General features: G+C 38.9%; 1 protein-coding gene across 2 annotated transcripts in view; it reads right to left on the minus strand.

Moving 5' to 3' along the window:
• LOC139463386 (CTD small phosphatase-like protein) overlaps positions 1 to 22,761 on the minus strand; it is a 47,635-nt gene that overhangs the window by 14,693 nt on the left and 10,181 nt on the right. The window contains exon 1 of one of the 2 annotated variants that reach the window (XM_071244645.1): positions 7,814 to 8,018. The exons of the other annotated variant lie outside the window; for it this stretch is intronic. Coding sequence (XP_071100746.1) covers positions 7,814 to 7,949 — 136 coding nt within the window. The 5' untranslated portion in view covers positions 7,950 to 8,018. Of the gene's footprint in view, positions 1 to 7,813; positions 8,019 to 22,761 lie in introns of those variants that run through there. 2 annotated transcript variants of the gene reach the window in all.

Here is a 22,761-nt window from a genome sequence, read left to right on the forward strand (position 1 = left end):
AAGAATATTTGATTATTAAGTGTTTATAAACATGCTTATCCATTTTTTTTAGCCATACTTATTTGTAAAGAATAAGTAGATATTTGCCATTTTTAAGGGTTTTGCAATGTGTTATCATTATAAGGACTAGTGGATTAAAAATGTTAGTTTCTACCGCTGATAACACATTAAAAATTATTACAGATTGCAAAAATAAATGCATCAATACTAGTACTAATATCAAAATAAACTCCACGATAATATGAGACATCCACTCCAGCTTGAGACTGTAAAAATGTCCTGCCAGGCTACTGCAGTCATTTAAACAAAGACCTTGTCCTGATCTATTCATAAATTCTGTTGGCTTCAAAGATACTGTTACAGACAAACAGATGTCTTCTTACTTAGTGTGTTCTAAAACAGAGATATCTGACACGTTGTCTGGCACCATCAATTATTATCTATTCAAGCCCAATAGACCTGATATTACCACATCAAGGTATTCCGATGTCTCCATCACACATTCTGGAAATATCTCACCAAAGCGTGTAACACATGTGAACAACGAAAGTCAGTGATGGACTCACAGATTCGCGGGGTCACCATGAGGTCCAGTATATGGTCACATACTCTGCTTTTCAAAAGATTGCCATTTGTTAGAAACACTTTGATGATTAAGTAATCATATTGGTCTGCGAGGGGAATAAAATCAATTAAATCCTCTCATTAGTGAATCAAAAATAAAATATTAAAATATCAATCCAAGTTTTCCTATAGAGGTGGTTCTATGTTTCCCTTTAACAGAATACATTTCAGAGAAACATTTTTGGTCAAATAACACAGAACATTATCATCTTTTTATCATTGTTTATCATTTTTAGTTTGCCATAAAATTATTTTCAAACATGACATAACTAACGTTGAAAAGCTTTTGATAAAAACTGCCCCCAAAACATATTTCATTAACAATAAAGTTAACATTTTCACAGCTCCACAAAAACAGGTTTCTCCATGACGCAAATTTCAATTCACCTTATCTCATGGTGACCTCTTACCATCAAACATTAAATAGGAAAAAACAACTTCCCCATCCACATAAAAAGGGCATGAACTGACAGAAACAACAACACATGTTGGCATGACAACAGAAACGATACATGAAAATCTAAATAAAGACAACAATAACGTCTATGAATCAATTTCTGAAATAGGCGTCCAACGGAGCACCAAGTGGATCGATCTCTTTTCAGATCTATATTGATTTAACCAGCAAATGAACATTTCACTTAACAGTGTTCACATCGCCACTTGAGTACCCGAAGGAAATTTGTATTTAAGATTGAGGTTTATTTCATGCATCTCAATTTAATCAATAGACCTGGAATTTTAATATCATAAAATTGAAACAGATGACGCAGGTCTAAAAATAAAATGGCATCCCATGATTGGCCTTGTTGCAGCTTAACCATCCCTCGGATTTGATGAATAACTAACAGAAATTCTGTAATGGGGCGGATAGAGAGTTTGTATGCACATTACTCCTTGTAGTCATTGTAGAGAGGAGGGTTTGAAATTAACACAGATAATTCAAGAGTGAGTGAGTGAGTTTGGTTTCATACCGTTTTGAACAATATTTCAGTTATATCACAGAAGGTGTTAGATGCCATGACTCCTGAGCAAGGGTATGGTGCTGTCAAACTTCAAAACATAATCAAAGAATATCAAGGATTTGAACCTATGATCATACTTTCTCGTCCCCGAATTGCAGTTCTTCAGGCCCCTAAATTCAAGAAATGATGCAGTTTTAGAAATTGGTACGCCTTGATTCCTTGCCAACCTGCGCAATAGTTAAGGTATCAAGTAGAAATTTACCCTTTTTAAGGGTTTTGCTATGTTATCATTACAAGGACAAGTGGACTTAAACTGTTAGTTTCTATCGCTAGATATGCCTTAATTAGTTCCAGGTATTACTTCATGTCTGTCCAATTAGTATATCAATGAATCAGTGAGTGAGTGAGTGAGTGAGTGAGTGAGTGAGTGAGTTGGGTTGAACACAGCTTTCAACTGTATTCCAGTTATATCACGGCGTGTCAGCTTAATGTAGGAGGAAAGTCTGAAGTGATGCAGGTCTCAGACGTTTACCCCTTAGGTGAAACCCATGAGCACAGGTATGGTGCTCACAAACCTAGAAACATAATCGGGGCAAACCGGGATTCGAACCCACAATCATAGGTTTCTGGCATGCCCAAGGGACACAACTCTGCACAGCGAGTCGCAGGGCCTTAGACGACTGAGCCACCCATGCCCCACTATCAATGAATTAAAGGAGGGTAAAACACAGATTACAAAGTCCGAACTGATTGATGTCAGCTGCATCTGTTTCCCTGCGGCACAACAATAAACATGATGTAAGTATGTAGGTATGTATATCACGATAATACTCCACTGGTAAGTGACTCAGGCATTCAATAACACAGCTGCTATATTAACCACCTCAATGATAACTCAGACAACAAAACCTTTTAAAAAATCGTAGTCAAATATTTCAAATGACTTGGTCTTGACTGTGAAGCAACGATCGTAATTTTTATTTAATGAAAAGTTCACCATTCCAAATTCATTTTCTGTCAACATTACGTCTTCCTCATGCTGGTGAGGAGACTTAAACTTGTCGAAGACAACCTGATTTACCACCACAACTCAGCATTCTGGATATTTCAAATTTGATGAGAGAAATAGCTACATAATGTGCATCAATGTAGCAGGTGAGGTGAGGTCAAATGGGGTTAACGTCGCATCCAAGATTATTGCACTTATATAGCGACGTGCATGTACGTGTGTGTGTTTGTGTGGCTGCTTGTACTAGTCCGGACTGATGACGATTTATAGTGCTAGCTCACTGAGATACCATGCCGCAGTTGAACATGAATACCCCACTCAGACACAGTATACTGACTCCGTGCCGACCAGTCCTTGTTTTAGCCCCTTCATGCCGAGCGCTAAACAGAGTAACAACAAGTACCATCCTTTAACGTGTTTTGGTATGACGCGGCCGGGGATCGAACCCCGGACCTTCCGCTCTCCGGGCAGACGCTCTACCACTAGACCACGGAGGCAGTCGCATCAATGTAGCAAGAGCTTGTTATACTACTTTTTATATTCTATTTTAAGTTTAAGCAAAACATCTGCAAATATCAGAACTGAACATTAATTTGAAACATTTACTGGCCTTAAAAGGGACAACAACTTATCACTTATAACATGTTATAAGGGTACCCCATAGGAGGAGATGTTAACCTTCTATCACCTCACAGACAGCTTGGTTTGTATACTCCCCAGGGAGCTGAGAATGAAAATCTCCGTGGTAATAATGGTGGTAATGTTATCAGCATGCCTCAATGGACGAATTATAGCATATTACAAATATCCAGGTATTATCATTATCCTGCATACTGACATTCTACTAGCCTTTTAACACAGCACAACCTGACTCAAGCTAGCACACTAATACCAATTTGTATGCCTGGAATAGTATCAATTATCATTTTAATGAATAATGTTCCAATGACTGAGGAAAGAAGATCTAATTATTTCTTTTTAATTATACTTTCATACAAACCATCTGCTACATAACACTCTCTAGGGTTCAATATTCCCTGTATTAAACTTATAGAGTCAAGCACATGGGTAAAATCATAATGTTAGTTTAGTTTAGTTTAGTTTAGTTTAGTTTAACACGCACTTAGCTTTATTCCAGCTATTTGATGGCGGCTGTAAATAATCAAGTCAAGTCCAGACAATCCAATGACTGATGTGATGAGCATCGATCCACGAAATTGGGATACGATGACATGCAACGACCACCTGACCACCCGATCCTGTTAGTCGCCTCTTACGTCAAGCATAGTCGCCCTTTACGACAAGCTGGTTGCTGAAGACCTATTCTTCCCCGAATCTTCATGGGGATAAAATCATAATGGCACAGCCTACGGGGCACACTTAGAAAACACACATTCTTACAAAAGTTCTTGGTGACCATCTTTGATTAATGAAGCATGTGAGAAGTAAGGAAACAACAAACACAATGGAATTGATAAATGTACCAGCAAAACTCTTTACAAGACACTGGCTACGAACTAGTGGCTTGAGTAACAGATTGACTTACTCGGCAGTTCCTGTAATCATGTACATGTTTTGGTCACAACAAACAGGACAGAGCAGCATTGTTCAAAGCATTGCTTGATTCCAAAATCCCAAAGTGTTCAATGGACACAAAACTTGTGAAGTTCCAGGTTAGAATAGATCTTCAGCTTTAGAAATTGGCACTAGTCCTACAGCAGCGTTAGAAATTGGCACTAGTCCCATAGTCCTTACCAAACTGCCCAATTGTAAAGATATCCAAAGGGCCAGTAGAAATTGGCCCATTTTAAGGGTTTTGCTATACGTTATCTTTATAAGGACTAGTGGACAAAAACTGTTAGTTTCTAACCCTGAACAGTCCTTGCCAAACTGCCCAATAGTTAAGGTATCATAAGAACTGGTAGAAATTTGCTATTTTAAGGGTTTTGGACTAAAAATGTTAGTTTCTGAAGTTGGGTCTTCAGCAACTCTGCTTGTCATAAGAGGCAACTATGCTTGTCGTAAGAGGCAACTATGCTTGTCGTAAGAGGCAACTATGCTTGTCGTAAGAGGCAACTATGCTAGTCGTAAGAAGCACTTATGCTTGTCGAAAGAGGCAACTATGATTGCTGTAAGTGGTGACTAACGGGATCGGTCAGACTCGCTGACTCGATTATTTACGGCCTGACGTCAAAGAAATGGAATATTGCTGAGTGAGGCATTAAACAACACAACACAAATGGACACAAGTTACTGATACTTGGCGTCCCCACACTGCTGGAATGTTACGCAAAAAAGCACAAAATCATATTCTCTCCCCACAACGAATCAGAGACATGACAATGTCTGACCTTCATGTCATTGTTCAGTGTATCGACAAATCAATCCTTCCAGAAGGTCAAACTCAATCTCCTACTGCTCAGCACCATAGAAAAACCTGTCCGCTTTCAAACTTGTGAACTAACCCAAAAACGCTACATTACTTCCGAAACAAACTTATCAGAACCGCAATTTACACAGCCCAAAATATCTCCTTAATTCAGTTTGTTTCTTTAGTATGGTCATTATTCAATTACGGTTCAAAGATTGCTGCAGTTGTATCTCGTGGACTCGTCAAACTAATTACCAGCATGCAACAGCTTTCAGTCAGTGACGGCACTGACGGCCTCGGCAACATTCCTGTGTTCCTTGTCCGGGAAAGAATCAATGACTTTCCTCACACTCAAAGCACCCACCTTTCACAAAGAAACCTTTCCCTACAGAAAAACACAAGAACTTTTTACAGAATAAGGAAGTGTTTACATGACTGACATATATTTACCATCAGTAACATCCAATCACAGCAACCTTGATCAACTTTGATGACAAGAAATTGCTTCTGAGTTTTTTTTCTAACATAATGAACAATTTAAAGGCAAGCGAAACATATTTCTGAGGGCACTAGTTTCAGAACTTGTCGTGTGATAGCTCATCATTAGACAATCTCTCTTTCTACGTGTTCTAGAATTACATTCACATTGAATGATGCTCTGAGGGGAACTAATGAACGGGCTCAGGTCAAACATGTCAAGCCGCTCTATTCCACGATTAAATCTTGTCTAAAGAGACAATGACTGTTTATGTTTCATTTAACTTCTCATAAGGACATTATGAACCAGTTCAGCACACTGCCAAAACCATGTAACCCTCAGTTAGAATCATATCCAAATTAGAGGTTGAATACGCTTTAATACTCCCTGATAATGGAAGGGGTGAACAATTTGAAAAATCCCTCTTCTATGTTTGCAATCCTTTCCAGACTCAAATTTGCAAGAATGCATGTGTATATGTAAATTACAGAAATCTTCCCAACAATAAAATGTCATCTGTCTATTACGATTTTAAGAAAACATGCCAAATCCATGCTACTACTACCATAAGAATGACCTGTTGCCCTTCAATAGACTAACATCAGTCTCTAAAAGGAAAATAATTGAAGATTTTTTTTTGTTATAAGTACCGGTACTGAGAAAATCTTCATTCTCTAAAGGTAAAAGTGAAGAAATCTACACTTGCCTAAATATTGTTGACTTGCTTGGCACTTTTTGGATGTGATAGTAGCATGGCTTGTATGAGAGAAACAAAGTCTACGATAAATCAGGCCAAGGCAAAAGAACCTGCAGATGTATTGTCCAAGGGAATAATTTGGTAAACTTATGGAACCGGCATATTTCCATAAATATTTGCAGGACCTTTCACCTCAAAGGGAGATTGTTCCCTCTGGTCTGGTGCCCATTTTCTGCCCAGGTCGGACCTGTGAACGTGCGAATTTTAGACGTTGTCTATGTGACTCTTCAGTTATCCTTGACAGCTAAAATTTCAATACATCATTGAATTTGAACTAGCAGACCAAGAGACTGTCATTTGAGGGACCGAATGAACTTTGTTAGGTCTGCTAATTAGCTCAGCCTAGTGACCCTGTAAGACCAAGTTATATGTAGGGATGAATGGACCTCTTATCACACGTGATGTGATCATATGTCCCAGTATTGATATATCTCACACGTCACGTGCATTAACACGCAGCCATATACATGATATCAACTCACGTTTCATGTTGTACCTGACAGCTTACAGCATCAGCACAAATACTGCAGCTGATTTTACATTTATTTATTTATTTATTTATTTATTTATTTATTTATTTATTTATTTAAAAATGAATAAGAATATTTATTACAGCGATAGAATCCAACAGTTTTAGTCAACTAGAGTAAACTGCCACTAGTCCTTAGGATACCTCAACTATTGGGCAGGGATTATAGGGCTTGTGCCAATTTCTAACACTGATTAAATGAATAAAATGTAACCATAAATATCACTTCCACTGAACAGATTTAAAATGCAAGAAAATCAAATAGAACACTACCTCGCACTTGAAGATTTTTTGGTAATATAGATAATATAGATTACTGGCCTGTGATCATGTCGATGTGGATGAAAATGAAATATTACAACTGTCAAATGCAACAAACACTAGCAAATGAATTTTAATATTATTTGATCAGTTAAATTAAAGCCAAAATATAACGAAAATATGTGTTGCTATAAACAAGGTAAAGATACTAAGCATTCGTCATTTTAAACAAACAGCATTAATTCCTCCCTGATCCACAGTAATATTGTTACTCTTGCTGACCTAACCAAAACAGTATGTGAAATTGTACAGTAAAATGTGTGGCCCAAATGACATTGCTCATTTTGCCTTACATGTATCGACTATAGACAAAGGTGAGCATAATGCATGTCCTAAACATGTAACACAAAAGAGAGTTACGTTTAAAGGGACAAATCCTGCTTAATCTTGTTGGAACCAGTTTTGTGTTGTTTTCTAAACTTGTGTATTGATCAATATATATATATATTACATATCAGCCATATGTGAAACAACTTTCCTTCAAAACCTCAGAAAGAATATCTGAATACCAGGCATTAAGTGATGTAGCATCTTTTGAACACTCTCACAAATTCAAACAGTCTGGACCATAACTGAAATTCAGTGTTTACAATTATCAAAATACATATGCTGAATCCGCCAAACAAAATGTCAGCCAGCAGTTAATTGCTTGATCTTTTCTCCATGACACCAGGGGGTAAACTAGCCCTGGCTCTGGTCCCTTCCGTCTGCTGGTAATTAACTTGATCATATCAACCAGGTCATAACTCCCATAACTACCTGTTGCATGATGCAGAAGCCATTTGATAAACATCTCAAAGTGGCGAGCAAAACCGGCCCAACAACCTCGCTCTCTGGCCTCGAAAGTAATTCCTTCATCAACATCGCTGTCGTCGTTGCTCATGTTCACGGACATCCTTGCCAACGTTCTTCTATTTACGAAATGTTCCTACCACAGACTGTTTATCATATACGTAGAACACAGGCGACATGTTGGTGTGGACATGTTGACAAGCTCATCAACCAATCAGAAAATGTGACACTTTGTACTGTCCAATCACATTTGTTGACACATCTGAGTTCGAAGTGGTATGATAAGAAAACCACCAATGGATGACTTTTTCTCTATATTTACATTTACTAACGTAGGACATGCATAGACTCTTCCAAAAATCAATACCCATCTGTTCCAACAGACCTCGATATACAACTAGGCCAGAAGTTCAGACAGCCTCATTTTTACACTTATCAATAATTAACCCTTTGCATGGTAAGCAATGTTTTCAGTCGCAAGCCCACAACAAGCATTTAATCTGCCATATTGATTCAATACAAACAGCTTCCAGCAGGAAGAGTTCTTATGTGTTTGATCTGACTTTATGATGAAGCACAAACACAATCCACTACTTCAGCACGTGGATAAAGATCAAACTGCTCTCATTGAATAGATTATCACCTGCTGCATCACGAAAAGTTCAATGAATGTTCCATTCGTCACTAAAGCACATAGACTCACTTGCAAACGTTAAGTAGGCCACATAAGTTATAAAAGTTACAGCCCTGACTAAAACTGTATATTAATTCATTCTGGCCTCAAGGTACGAGGATATTTATGAGTATTTCGGAGGATAACACTTACTCCCAATATTGCAACAAAGTTTGACAACCACAAAACAGCAAATAAGCAATAGTTTATATATTGTTTCATACGTAGCTCAAAGATATTTCAACATACACATGTATCACTTAATAGGAACAGACAAAGCTACACCTGTCACAGATAACCCTGTACAAATGACAAAAATGAAATTAGAACACCCTAGCCGAGTTCTGTTTACTGCTGTGATGGATAATTCCCAGATTACACTAAGAGGGCTTGACAAATGCCACAAAACACGAATCACTACCAGTAATAAAAAAACTGAGGAAATCCTTATTGGTCCAGCGTGTAGACATCTAGTATTACCTTGGTGAAACTCACAATGCAAGTCCTGACAGACCAAGGATCATAATCTGGGAAGGTTCACCAAGGATCACAATCAGGGAAGGTTCAACAAGGATCATAATCAGGGAAGGTTTAACAAGGATCATAATCAGGGAAGATTCAACAAGGATCATAATCAGGGAAGATTCAACAAGGATCATAATCAGGGAAGATTCAACAAGGATCATAATCAGGGAAGATTCAACAAGGATCATAATCAGAGAAGGTTCACCAAGGATCATAATCATGATAATCAGGGAAGATTCAAACCCAAGACCAGCCTATTTGTTTCTTTGTTCACTGTGTGATGCTGCATTCAGTAATGTTCCTCACAGTGACCTGTAAATAATGGATTCTGGACAAACCAGTGATAGAGAAGTACTTTACAGCACCAGTATATGACCACCCGATCCTAGACTAACATATAGTCTCTGAAATGAACATATCGTACAGAAAAAAACAGTTGTTCAGTTATCTTAATAAAAATCTAATAAAAAAGGGAGCCCAGTGATTCTCTTCATTTTCAGATACTGCAGTAATCTAGACTTGCCAAACATTATAGACTTGCATGGGCTGTAGTTGATGTAAATGTATCAGGGTCTGTAAGACAGACTAACCCGATCCATTTAGTTGACTTTAGCTTGTATAACACATAGGTTCCTGGGGACCCATCCTAAATCCTAAACCAGAATCCTGGGGCAAGCGGGCTCTCTGAACCAGCTAAGACTGAAAGCAGAGCTTGCTTAACATTTGCAAGAAAAATCACAATTACCCAATTAATTTTGAGTGGCTTGCTTACTCATACACATGAATTCTTTTAAGATAACAATAGTATAAACAACACTGTGAGATATTACTAATTGTATTCTCAACTTGCTTGTCTGTATTTCATTACAGATATCTTTATTTACTGATTGAATCAAGTTATCACAGGCTGATACATGCACTTTACTGTAGTGACTAATGCACCATGGCGCTACGCCTCACTCATTGTAACTGAGACATATATATTGCTATGTTGTCAGCTTATCAGACATGTGACACAATGAAGGCAGCACATGAACAGACATAAATTAGAAATCACTGTAGCTCTGTATAAAAAATCTGTCACACGTTAAAGCTGAGATGATTGGGGAGATGATGGTTATTATTTTTATTTTGAGCCACGGCAGTTATTTTTCAGACTCAAATTATGACCTCTTAATTCACAGTCGAAAAGGGACATCATATGGGCACTGGGGGTGGGGTGGTCAGGCTCCATATATGGCACCTATAGGGTTAAGGCAGCACATGAACGGACATTAACTAAAAATACCTGAAACAGAACTTTAAAACAAAGGTCCATTCACTGTTTCAAAAATACCCATAAGACTGAACCCAAGGGAGTTAAAAAGTATTGAATACCCAAAGAGAACTCAACACCTAATGTGAATAATACCATGAAAGAAAATACTCAAGAGCTTAAAAAGTTCACGGCTTTTAATTCCAGTTTTATCACAGCGTGTCAGCTTAATGTGGGAGGAAAGCCCAAAGTGATGCAGGTCTCAGACGTTTACCACTTCAGTAAAACCCATGAGCACGGGTATGGTGCTGACAAACCTAGAAACCTAAATGGGGCGAACCGGGATTCCAACCCACAATCATAGGTTTCTGGCGTGCCCAAGGTACGCAACTCTGCACTGCAAATAGCGGTGCCTTAGACGACAGGGCCACCCGTACCCCTATTCTGAATTAAACAGGGCCCCTTTCTACAAAGCAATCATAGCACTTAGGTGATCATAGTCCCATACCTCCACATTGACTTATGACTGTCATAGCTCTATGTGTACTTCGTGGAACGAGAAGGGGAGAGCCTGATCTGCATTAGACTTTATCAAATATTCAGAATTCTACATCTTACACTACTTAAAAATGTAAGAACTGTCTACCGAGACACGGAAGATCAGGTCAACTGTTCCAATAAACTTCCTGTCTAGAGCAGACGTCAGCTTTGCTCCCGACTACAGAATCAGAGCGATGTACCACCTCACTTCCTGTTGAGCTCCCTGGGAACACCTGGCTGAAGAGGCTGCCATACACCTATGCTTAATTTGAAACCACAGTACAAGACGATTTAGCTAAGCTTGTTCACATGGTAAATTAGGCTTCTCATTCAGTACTTGAGATTTAACTAATTGGTCCAAACCATGGCAATATGCCATGAAATGTTACACTAACTGCAGAGCCTGAGATTGTTATTTAACAAGACCACTCATCTGAAATGAGAAAAATTCAGGAAGGACTACAGTGACAAATCCATGTGGACCACTATTAGGAATGAATGAGCTATCAGGAAAATGTAACTCCGCAGCAGATCGATCATTTTGAAGACGAGTGAAAATATACTTTAATTGAACCCTGTAAGATAATAATTTCAATTTTCTCTAATTCTGTAAGGGAGTGAGATTGTATCACACTCCAGCCGCAACACCTAGAGACATCAAGAATGGGCTTTACCTAATGTAGCCTTGCAGTAAAGCAAACCCATGTCTTGGCATAACAGGCCTAGAAATGTGCTTCTTTAAGACTAGTCCAGACGATTAGACATTTTCTATCAGCATGATCACCTTATTCAGTTCGAATTTGTTGAAGTTGAAGCATTGAGAACTTGTTTGTCGACTACCACTTTAACTATGAGGAAGGTGACAACTTTAGTGATCATTTGTGTGGACTTCCGAAAATAAATATTTCCAACCCTTATAACCTTATCTCACGCTACTCAACAGCAAAAATATTACTACAATGATTATCATTGTTATACTTATTTCACTTTTTCAACACCTTTTGAATCAACACTTCAATTTCAACTTGTGAATAAGTCGTTATTCAGAGCTCCAGATAAGCTGCGTATCTGCGTAAAATACGCATCAGAGATGCAGAAATACGCAGTAAAATAAAATCCAAGAGTATCAAATATGCAACGAACATTTCAGATACGCTACAAAAATAAAACTTGTTCGTATCATCAAAATATTGTGAAGTAACCCTGCATATTCGATAAGCATATCAGCAACTTATTTTGAAATTATAAACGGGCATTCCGTCAACCTTGCCAAACTCCACGATGACAGTTACATCATGATCATTTGCCATCACACTTTCTTGTGGAAGTATCGTGATATTTTTTAGTCCTATAAAGCTCTCGAACCCACACGACACCAGTTTGCAGAGACTAGATGAATAATGTTTTTAAATATTTAACTTAAATACCCACATGTGTAAAAACTAGTGGGTAACAGAAATTTTAATACCCAGATAGAATTACTGATACCCAATGATTATAAAATGCATGGGTAAAATACCCACAACACCAAAAGCTTATCTGGAGCTCTGTTATTGACGTTTTTTACACGAAAAATTTATTCAAAGGTGTTTCTCAACAGCTAACACAGCACTAGAAATCTGGGGTGTCAACAGCAGTTTAATAAACGGAGCCTCTTATTCATGAATTTTTCACATTCAGTTTGTAACATGGACACCTTGACTTTTGTTCTAAATGCTGACATATTGAAACTTAAAGCTGTATCATTCCTTATGACGGCTGAGATCGTAAACAAACGTCAACTTGTTGGTAGACAGACAAAGGTTTCCATAATGAGGAAAGTGAATACAGCTCTTTTTCCGATCATTAATTATCTCCCCTTGTGGCCAGCTCCACACACACAGGTCCCAAAAGACAGGGTTCAGTGGTCGCGCAAGAACAGCAGACTCAATCACATGACCTGGCGTACTGCCAGCCCCAGGCCCACACATAAACAATACTGATTGGTAATCTAGAAGATAGTGCAAGGGACACTGGGATATAACACTGAAACCTCTCCCATGTTTCATAATGCACCCATGGGCAGCATGCCGAGGACATTTAAGACGCCTCGCAACATTATTTGATTACTAAAATTAATTGTAAACAAGTTGGTGTGTCTTGTTCCAGAAATTACGTCCATCTCTATAAACAATTAAGTGTGTTACTGGTGGTCCTGTGTATGTTTCATAGTAGTGACAAATCAACACACAGTTCCGTATAGAAACTGCTCCGTGACTCAACAGTCCCAGACAAATTCTGCGGTACACTTATCAAAATTCTGCACCTAATATTACAGAAGTCTGCGAATTCTACGGTAAAAACAACCATTTCACCCTCAAACATTAATTCAAAGTCATATGCATAGTGTCAATAATATTTATTTCTGAATTAGATGTAAACACAGTTGATGTAGTCATAATACTGCAAGGATTTTTACAAGTGAGAATTATTTATTTCAAATTTTGTTTTAATGCAGGATTCATATTTTGTATGTTTGAATTGCATGATAAATGTTTGGTTATCATGTGGGTGCAAAGTTTTAAAGAAAAACAGGAAAACAATTAAAATTACTGATTAATGAAAAAGGCAAATTCTGAGATTTTCTGCAATTCTGTATTTCTGCAGCAAGTAACATTTTCTGCAAATCTTTCCGTGATTGCAGAATCAACGAGTGCACCACGACTGACTCAACGTCACACACTCAAAAGTATCCCAGGCAGGCATGGAACCTAAAGAATGATGTCACTGATGTGGTCCAAGTGAAGGCATGGCTCGCCATATGGGCTTTAACATTGTTGGGCAACGTCTCTGATAAACATTTACAATAGTCTATCAGCTGTTTACATGGCGCAAGGGATGCTTACAACATTGAGAAAGTTATTCTTTTCAGAACAGTGAAACCCTTACAAAATCATTCTAAATTTTGGACTAAATGTTGTTGAATATGTAGATCTGCATAATGTGTTGCGTTGCATTACAGGCAAAGCGTTGCATGGCATGGCGGTGTGGAACACCAGGTTTAATCACTCACAAACAGATCACCAGCAGATCACCAGATTAGAAACTCTCAAAGACCAGTGCACAATATTGACAAAAATGTAACCCTACATCTGATCAGTTAGATAACTACGAAGATGATAACATAATTCCTCAAAGGAAAACATTACATGACACACCAGAACTAAAAAAAGTTTTTCAAAATACATGTTACACATTTGGTGAGATAATAAGAATGTAATCACACTAATTCCTAAAAGGTTGGTTGGTTGTTTTACACCGTATTCCGCAATATTCCAGCTATATGATAGCAGTCTGTAAATAATCGAGACTGGACCAGAAAAGCCAGTGATTGATATCATGAGCATTGATCCACGCAATTGGGATACAATGACATGCTTCAACCAAGTCAGCGAGCCTGACCACCCGATCCCGTTAGTCACCTTTTACGACAAGCATAGTCGCCTTAAGGCAAGAATGGGTTGCTGAAGACCTATTCTACACCGGATCTTCAACAGGAAAAACATTATATCACACATTTGAACTTTTCATAAGATACTTGGCAAAGAAAATGTCAGGTTTGGTATTATGAGTGTGGACTATTTAGTTCTTCATATCAGAGTAAGAAAGAGAATTATTGACGCTCAACGGTTTGAAATCGTAGGCCCTGTGGTTCTCACATGGTACCATGGTGTACATGTCAAACACCAGCAATCAGCGCTGACAACTCATAGTCTTTCTCTCAATGACCATGATGACCATGCACTTGTGTGGAGCAACTAGTGCAAATCTACAAGTCTTGCTAAATCCCGCCCACCCTTCCAGCCCTCACCACTCTCAAGGCTCATTTACTCGTATCCACTTTCAACATTTCACTCAGCACTCTCGCCACTCAATCTCCCTCCTCCACTTTCACTTACCAACACGTTCTTATCCATTCTCACATCCAGAGTTATTGCCCTTGCATTACAATAGGATAAGCTCAGTGAAGTTTGGAAAACTGAATTCGCATATGACATTTAAACCTGATCTGCCAGCGAAGTATGTTGGAAAAACTTGCAGCTTCAGGAACGATAGGAAACAAGTATCCTAATCCAAGCTTGAAGCTTCCCCACCTTCACAGCACAGAGTAATTTTTCATCTGATCACACTTCAATACATAGTACAGAATAATCTTTCATCTAATCATACTTCAATACACAGTACAGAATAATCTTTCATCTGGTCATACTTCAATACATAGTACAGAGTAATCTTTCATCTGGTCATACTTCAATACACAGTACAGAGTAATCTTTCATCTGATCATACTTCAATACACAGTACAGAGTAATCTTTCATCTGATCATACTTCAACACACAGAATCAAAAGCGAAACAAGTAATATTTTAATACAGTAAAATTAATTGATATTTACGGAAACATGAAATACACAAAACTGATCACTAAGAAATTGATGTGTCAACACCATGCAGCCTATCCACATTATTTATGAGTGACTGTTTACCATGCTCAGCAAACATCTTTCCGTCATCAGTATTGACTTTCATTCTCCACATTTCTGATCATTAAGACTTATTTTTGTCCTTAAACTGTATTAAATAACAATTGCTTGAAGAGTAGAGGGACACGACCTTCGATCAGAATATCATGTAAACTGATGCCTTGGAGCTAATAGTCCTCGCTGTCGTTGCCGCAGTCATAACACACAGAGCGTGGGCCGTCACCTAACTTCACACTATGCATTGCCCATGTTTACCACAACCTTTTCCCTTTATACACAGGCGCGGTGGGGTAGCCCAGTGGTTAAAGCATTCGCTTATCTAGATGAAGTCCTAGTTTGATTCCCCTCATGGGTACAATGTGTGAAGCCCATTTCTGGTGTTTCACACTGTGATAGTGGTTGAATATCGCTAAAAGCAGCGTAAAACAATACTCACTCACTCATTTCTTACACACAACATGCTGTGTTTCTGGTATTGACAGTCGATTTAACTGCTGGCCCTTTGGCTTGTGGCTCAGCTGAAACGTGAAGTAGATGACCCGTCTGGCCAGCCAAAACTTGATCCCTTCTCTGTGTATGTTTAACTTTAGTTTGTTTAATTGGATCCACTCAGTAGTTTACCATGAATACCCCACTCAGACACAGTATACTGACTCCGAGCCAACAATTCTTTGTTTTAGCCCCTTAATGCCGAGCGCCAGACAGGATAACAACAAGTACCATTTTTTATCGTCTTTTGGTATGACGCGGCCGGGGATCGAACCCCGGACAATCCACTCTCCGGGCGGACGCTCTACCTCTAGACCATGGAGGCAGTCTCCCTGCTTGGTGGCTTCGCGGCCTTCACCCTTTAGTTGAAGGCCAGTTAGTTTGAAGAAGGACTGGTAACTTTTAAGAGGAGCAAGCCCTGCTGGCTACATACAAATTTGTTGGTTAATCTACCCCTGGATACATTATTTGGTTTTTATTGCCCATGACCATATAAACAGATTCATGACAACAATATACACTGACATAAACATGATACATAGAGATTTATGATGACAATATAAACTCAGGCAGGTAAAATATCCACACAGGACATAACATTGTCAAAGTGGCTATAAAAATGAATGCATTACATCGCTGATATTCAATATTCTTATAACACTGACATTAAATTTGCAGCCCTAATCATGATGATCGTAACTGAGAGATCACATTTGGGTTTGATATGGATGCTCTTCCGATTTAACTGTATTAATTAATGCTTCGTCATTACCATGCATATTTTTTTGCAATTTTTGCGATACCTGCTAATCACTGAATTTATTATACAAAACGATGTACATGCTATAAGAACTGCTGGGACAATGCATGGAACAATGTTTCTTTTCAAAGTTGTGAATATTCACATTATTCATTAGCTTGACTATTTCATGTAATTATTTACAAGATTTCTGTGAAGTTGGAAGAGGAGATATTTATATTAGCCTAAAAGAGCAATTTGCAACATTAGCAACTAGTGGGAAGCCTGTAGCTAGTGAAATTCTGTTTGGTTCAGTAAACTCAGTTCAAACTAGTCCATATCATAACACTAAACTAAACTGAAAATTATGCTAGGCGTCATTTACAGGCTAGAAGTCTCAAAAGACTTTGCACTGACAGAAAGAGTAGAGTGAGTGAGTTGGTTTATATGCTGCTTTTAACAGCATTACAGTTATATCGCGGCGTGTCAGCTTAATGTGAGAGGAAAGCCCAAAGTGATGCAGGTCTCAGACATTTTACACTTCGGTGAAACCCACAAGCACAGGATGGTGCTGACAAACCTAGAAACATTATCAGGGTGAACAGGGATTTGAACCCACAATCATAGGTTTCTGGCATGCTAAAGGGATGCAACTCTGCACAGCAAATAGAAACGCCTTAGACGACTGGGCCACCTTTGCCCCACAGAAAGAGTAGAAAATATTTCTGTTAACTTTGAAGTGTAGATGATTATCTGTGTGATATTAACCATTCCTGGGGTTCGAAATTGACAGCCTCTTATGTTTACCCGGGCTAGTGAAAATTTTTTAGTTTTGATTCCAATATCCAGGAGAATGGTGCTGACAAACCAAGAAAACTAACACAGGCAAATCTGGGGCTCGAAACCAAATGAGCATAGAATAAGGACTCAATTCCACAAACTGAGGGCCCTTGAACGACAAGGCCTCAACATCCAGACAGACGACACTGCCAGACAATCTCAGGGTACATCAATACTCAGGTGTAATGTCACCACATGAGCCTATTACCATTTGCAGCCGCCTAATGAACTTCGCACCAGCAGAAATGAAATCTGATATGAATTATATATGACATATACAGTATCAGATGTCTTGACTGCAAGTACTCAGCTGTTCACAAACTAGCTGGATATATCAAACCCTTCCACAGTGATGAACAAAAGATGACACATTCGTCACATTTGTGACTTGAGTGTTTCGTGTTTAGAATCACTTAAAAAAACATTATCAAGCATCATCAGTGTCCTAACCTTTTGTTTTGCTTGTTTTTTAATGCCGCACCCAGCAATACTCTAGCTACAGTCGTGCCCCGCTTATACGGACTTCAGATATCCGGAAACCTCGGTTCCCGGACGATTTTCATTCAAAACGAAATAATTACTATATAAATTTACCCGTATATACGGAAATTCAGTTTCCGGAACCGGACGGTCATTTTCATACACAAAACACTGAAATGCACACAAAATTGTCTCACTTATCCGGACAATACACTTCCGCTGGTGGTAATTCTTTGATTCGTGAGAAGTCAATTAACCAAGTGACACATTATTGTTTAAAATTCAAACCTCAAAATGTGGTAAAGTTAAAACTTCCATGACAGACTTTTTGAAACGTGTATGAATAAAGATTGAGTGGATGTATCTGTTTGTTCTGTCATCTGTCATGAGTTGAATAATTGAAGGGAAGTAACTCTTCCAGTAAGAAGCTGGTTTCAGTTATACGGAAATTCGTTTATACGGACGAATTGTGAAATGACGCAAGTGTGTGTATAAACGAGGCACGACTGTATATGACGGCGGGCTGTAATTAATCGAGTCTGGACCAGACAATCTAGTGACTGACACAATGAGCATTGATCCATGACATGCATCAACCAAGTCAGCGAGCCTGGCCACCTGATCCAGTTAGTCGCCGCTTATGACGAGCAGGGGTTGCTGAAGGCCTATTCTCTCCCAAGATCTTCACAGGTCATAGGTCCTTGAAGTGCTATATTTAAACAGTATATGTAGTACTTGAATCTTTTAAACTTTTGCCATTCAGGCGATAAGGACTCCTTGACTTTCATGCTTAATTATTTATCTCCAGTCATTAGGAGACAGCAACCACTGATTGATTGGTGTTTGCAGTATTCTGGCAATACAGTATGTGAAACATGACTAGCACAATCTTCATTGAAACCCATATTAAAGATGCATGTTTGGCATAGGCAAATCAACTGCTGGCCCCTTGGAATAAACAGTGTAGAGGCAAGACGAAATGGGGCTTAACATTACGTTCAAGATCATTGCACTTACATAGCCACATGCATGCATGTGTATGTGTGTGTGGCTGCTCGTATTAGTCTGGACTAATGCCGATTTCATAGTGCTAGCCCACTGAGATACCATGCTGTAGTATAACAAAAGATTCCCCTATTCAGACACAGTATACTGACTCCGAGTGGAAGGCAGGGTAACAACAAGTTGAACTTGTTTGGGAATAAAGCGGCCAGGGATCGAACCCACAACCTTCCGCTCTCTAGGCGGGCGGACGCTCTACCACTAGACCACAGAGGCAGTCTACAGCAGAGGAGGACTGCAGAAGAACTGTAGAGGCAATATGAGCTGATCATAACAGACTAAAATATTTTTGACTATGACACTGTGGCCAGTGTATTTTATGTTGTTGTTTTTTCAATATGAAATCTGGCATTTGTTAACATCCAATTTCAAACCTTCAAAAGCATTGTTGAGAATTTTCAATATATATATATATATATATATATATCCATAACATTTTTATCTACCAGAAATCTAAAACACAAAACAGACATCAAAAATTTGTTGGTGCTTTTGCCCCAGGACTTGCTATCCCAACTCTTCAAGATCATCATTTTTAACAAATATACAGCCTGTAAATAATAGTCGGCAAGTCATTTGGTTATGATGGCACACATTAGTGTTATACATTAAGCATGAAAGCGGTACTTGTCATAACCCTAATGTCAACAGTTAAATTTAGAGGTCCCTAGATTCAAATACCACAGTATCAAAGTTCAAGGACCCCCTTCATTTCAAACATTTCAAACACTGCACAAATAGACAGGTCAAATATTGTGTCCAACAAATTCTGATGGATCAAGATGGAACCAAGGATATTTCAGCTACAATTATTCAAACAGAACAAAATCACTTTCTTTTGTGAAATAAGATATGATTAAACTTCCCTGTATAGAGATGTGGCTCAAAACAATTTAGAGTGTGAACATCAATGACTTTGTGCAACTTCCTTCCTTCCTGTCTACATGCTAGCTCACATCAGATGGTATAGCCAGCCATGGTGACAGTCAGTGTAGACAGACTCTGTCAAATGAAGATCCTGTTTAGAGTTGGTCTTCAGCAACCTATACTTGTCGTATGATGCGACTAATGAATATGTGGTCATGCTCACTGACTTGATTGATGCATGTCATCGTATCCCGATTACGTAATCAATGCTCATGATGTCAATCATTAGATCCTCTGGTCCAGACTCAAGTATTTACAGACAGCTGGAGCATGGGCGATGGGGGTGTGAAACAAACAAACAAACAATGAAATCAGCTTGGCACCAAAAGCCAAAAGGTTCGCAAACTTCTCTTGGTCCACTTAGTAATCATTTGATGATTACAGTCATCCAAATAAGGTCCCCAGGATCCATAAAGTTTTCTGCCATGTAGTAGTTTAATCAAAAAGTGTTCGAAGTTAAGGGGTTACTTGGGACCTTGCGGTCTGCTGCAACTGTATTTGAATCCGTAAATTTTAAACATTGGGTATATGAAATGTACCCCTTGGTTTTCAGGTGTAATTTTGGACACTGTGATCAGAGTGAGTGAGTGAGTGAGTGAGTATGGTTTTACGCCGCTTTTAGCAATATTCCAGCAACAACACAGTGGGGGACATCAGAAATGGGCTTCACACATTGTACCCATGTAGGGAATCGAACCCGGGTCTTCAGCGTGACGAGCGAACGCTTTAACCACTAGGCTACCCGACCGCCCCCACTGTGATCAGAGACTAGTGATACACCAAATCTTTCTTTCAAAACATTAAGGTATTGACAAGTGTGGTCCAGTGTCAGTAGTAGACTCAGACAAGTGTGGTCCAGTGTGTCTTGTAGACTCAGACAAGTGTGGTCCAGTGTGTCTAGTCGACTCAGACAAGTGTGGTCCAGCTAGTCTTGTAGACACCGACAAGTGTGGTCCAGTGTGTCTTGTAGACTCAGACAAGTGTGGTCCAGTGTGTCTTGTAGACTCACCCTGAGATTCTAGTTTGCCTGCCAAGGCCACTAAGGAATCCTCAATTAATCCCTGTAGATTGAACTATATCTAGGAAACCGTAGATAAATCCATTGACACTGATCATGCTGACTGCCGTAACAGCATTGACAACCTCTAAATGATGTTCAACACATACAACGATGTTATCCCTCCATATAACCACTTCTTACAGAAGCTTCTCCTTATTTGGAACAGAAAAAAACCATAAAAGACAGCTGTCAAATCATTGCAGCTTACTTATGAAGAAACCCTTGTGAACGTTCACCGCCACACAGCTTGAAGACAAGAGAGATGACACATATATCTGTCCCCCGGCAATACTGACGGCACTGTTTAGCATGAAATCTGTCTCATAAATCTTGCAAAGCCTCATACTTCTAAAGGAATTTGTATATAAATGCGCCGAGGTAAAGCATGGTAGTTCAAATCCACGTAGTTTGAAAATCCTACATCCCATTTGCCATACTTTACCAGGAGTTTACCTAGTTTACCAATATTTTTTAGTTAAAGGGACTCACATTCATAAATCTCAGAAGGTCCAGGGTATAAACATGAAAGTCCAGGGTATAAACATGAAGGTCCAGGGTTAAAAACATGAAGGTCCAGGGTTATAAACATGAAGGGCCAGGGTTTAAACATGAAGGGCCAGGGTATAAACATGAAGGTCACTAAACCTGATTTGGAACAAATACCTGCAACCCTCAGGACTTGCAATTCTAATAATATACCACAACACACACAATTAGCAGGTTGTGTGTTGCCACCGATTAACTTTAGTCCTATGAAAAAAGCAGGTGTTCTCTAACTTCTTTTGAGTTGAGTGTCTATTCACAATTGTCACATTGTGTATTGGAGGCAATATATTGCCTCCAGTAAAACCCTGCTTCACCGTGAGAATGGAATAGACTAAGAGTCTGGTGGTCACAAAATGTGAGCTGGTTGATAATGTGACATCTTTGTATCCCAGCGGTGTGGATATTTTGTAAAACTATCAATTTTACACGATATTTAGAGGCTGTCATGAACCTATAGTGGTGCCTGCACCACAAAACAGCATACATTCACTCACTAACACTACCACTGGTCTGAAGCTCGAGTCAATAAAATGCTGCTTGGTCTGGTTAGCTCAGCTAGTAAAAATAACATCAAAAACTATCAGAAAATGAAGCTTGTAGCCAAGTTTGGGGTAGTTGACTCAAACATTTAATATCTCAATACCTCACCCTACACAGCTCCTCTACACGTCTTGACACTGCTGATAGCGCTGATAGAATGGTGAATTGAAAGTTTGCACCAAGCCTATTCTCTAGGAGCTAACGGTGGCTATACAAACACCAGTGAAGAAATTTGGCTCTGTTCCTAGTAAAATAGGTCAGGTAACGGTAGCAACTACTTACTCCTCACCAGACATGACGTCGTCCTGCATGTCAAATACCGCAGACTTTGCCAAAACAGTAATTTCAGACGTTACACTCAAATAGTAACGTTACACGCAAACCCTTGACAACACGCATGCAAGACAGATACAGCTCACAAACAAGTACCAATAACGAATTGCCTACAAAGAAGTTAACAACAAATAAATTCAAAATACACATTTTTCTTCCAATGCTGTAGATACACATGATATGGTTACTATGGCTACATTAATAAAGAAAATCAAATCTGGAGATCAGCTTGGATTGAAAGTCTGACAGGCCACACAGAAACATCTAAAATGGACCCTTTCCAAGTCTCAAACGAAACAAGTCATATATTTTATCACATACCAGAACACAATTACAGCTCTTAAAAGAACATACAGCAGTAAACATTAGCTCCATATTCCCCTA

This window comes from Haliotis cracherodii, unplaced genomic scaffold, assembly GCF_022045235.1.
Source record: "Haliotis cracherodii isolate W230 unplaced genomic scaffold, xgHalCrac1.p SCAF_16, whole genome shotgun sequence".
Lineage (NCBI taxonomy): Eukaryota > Metazoa > Mollusca > Gastropoda > Lepetellida > Haliotidae > Haliotis > Haliotis cracherodii.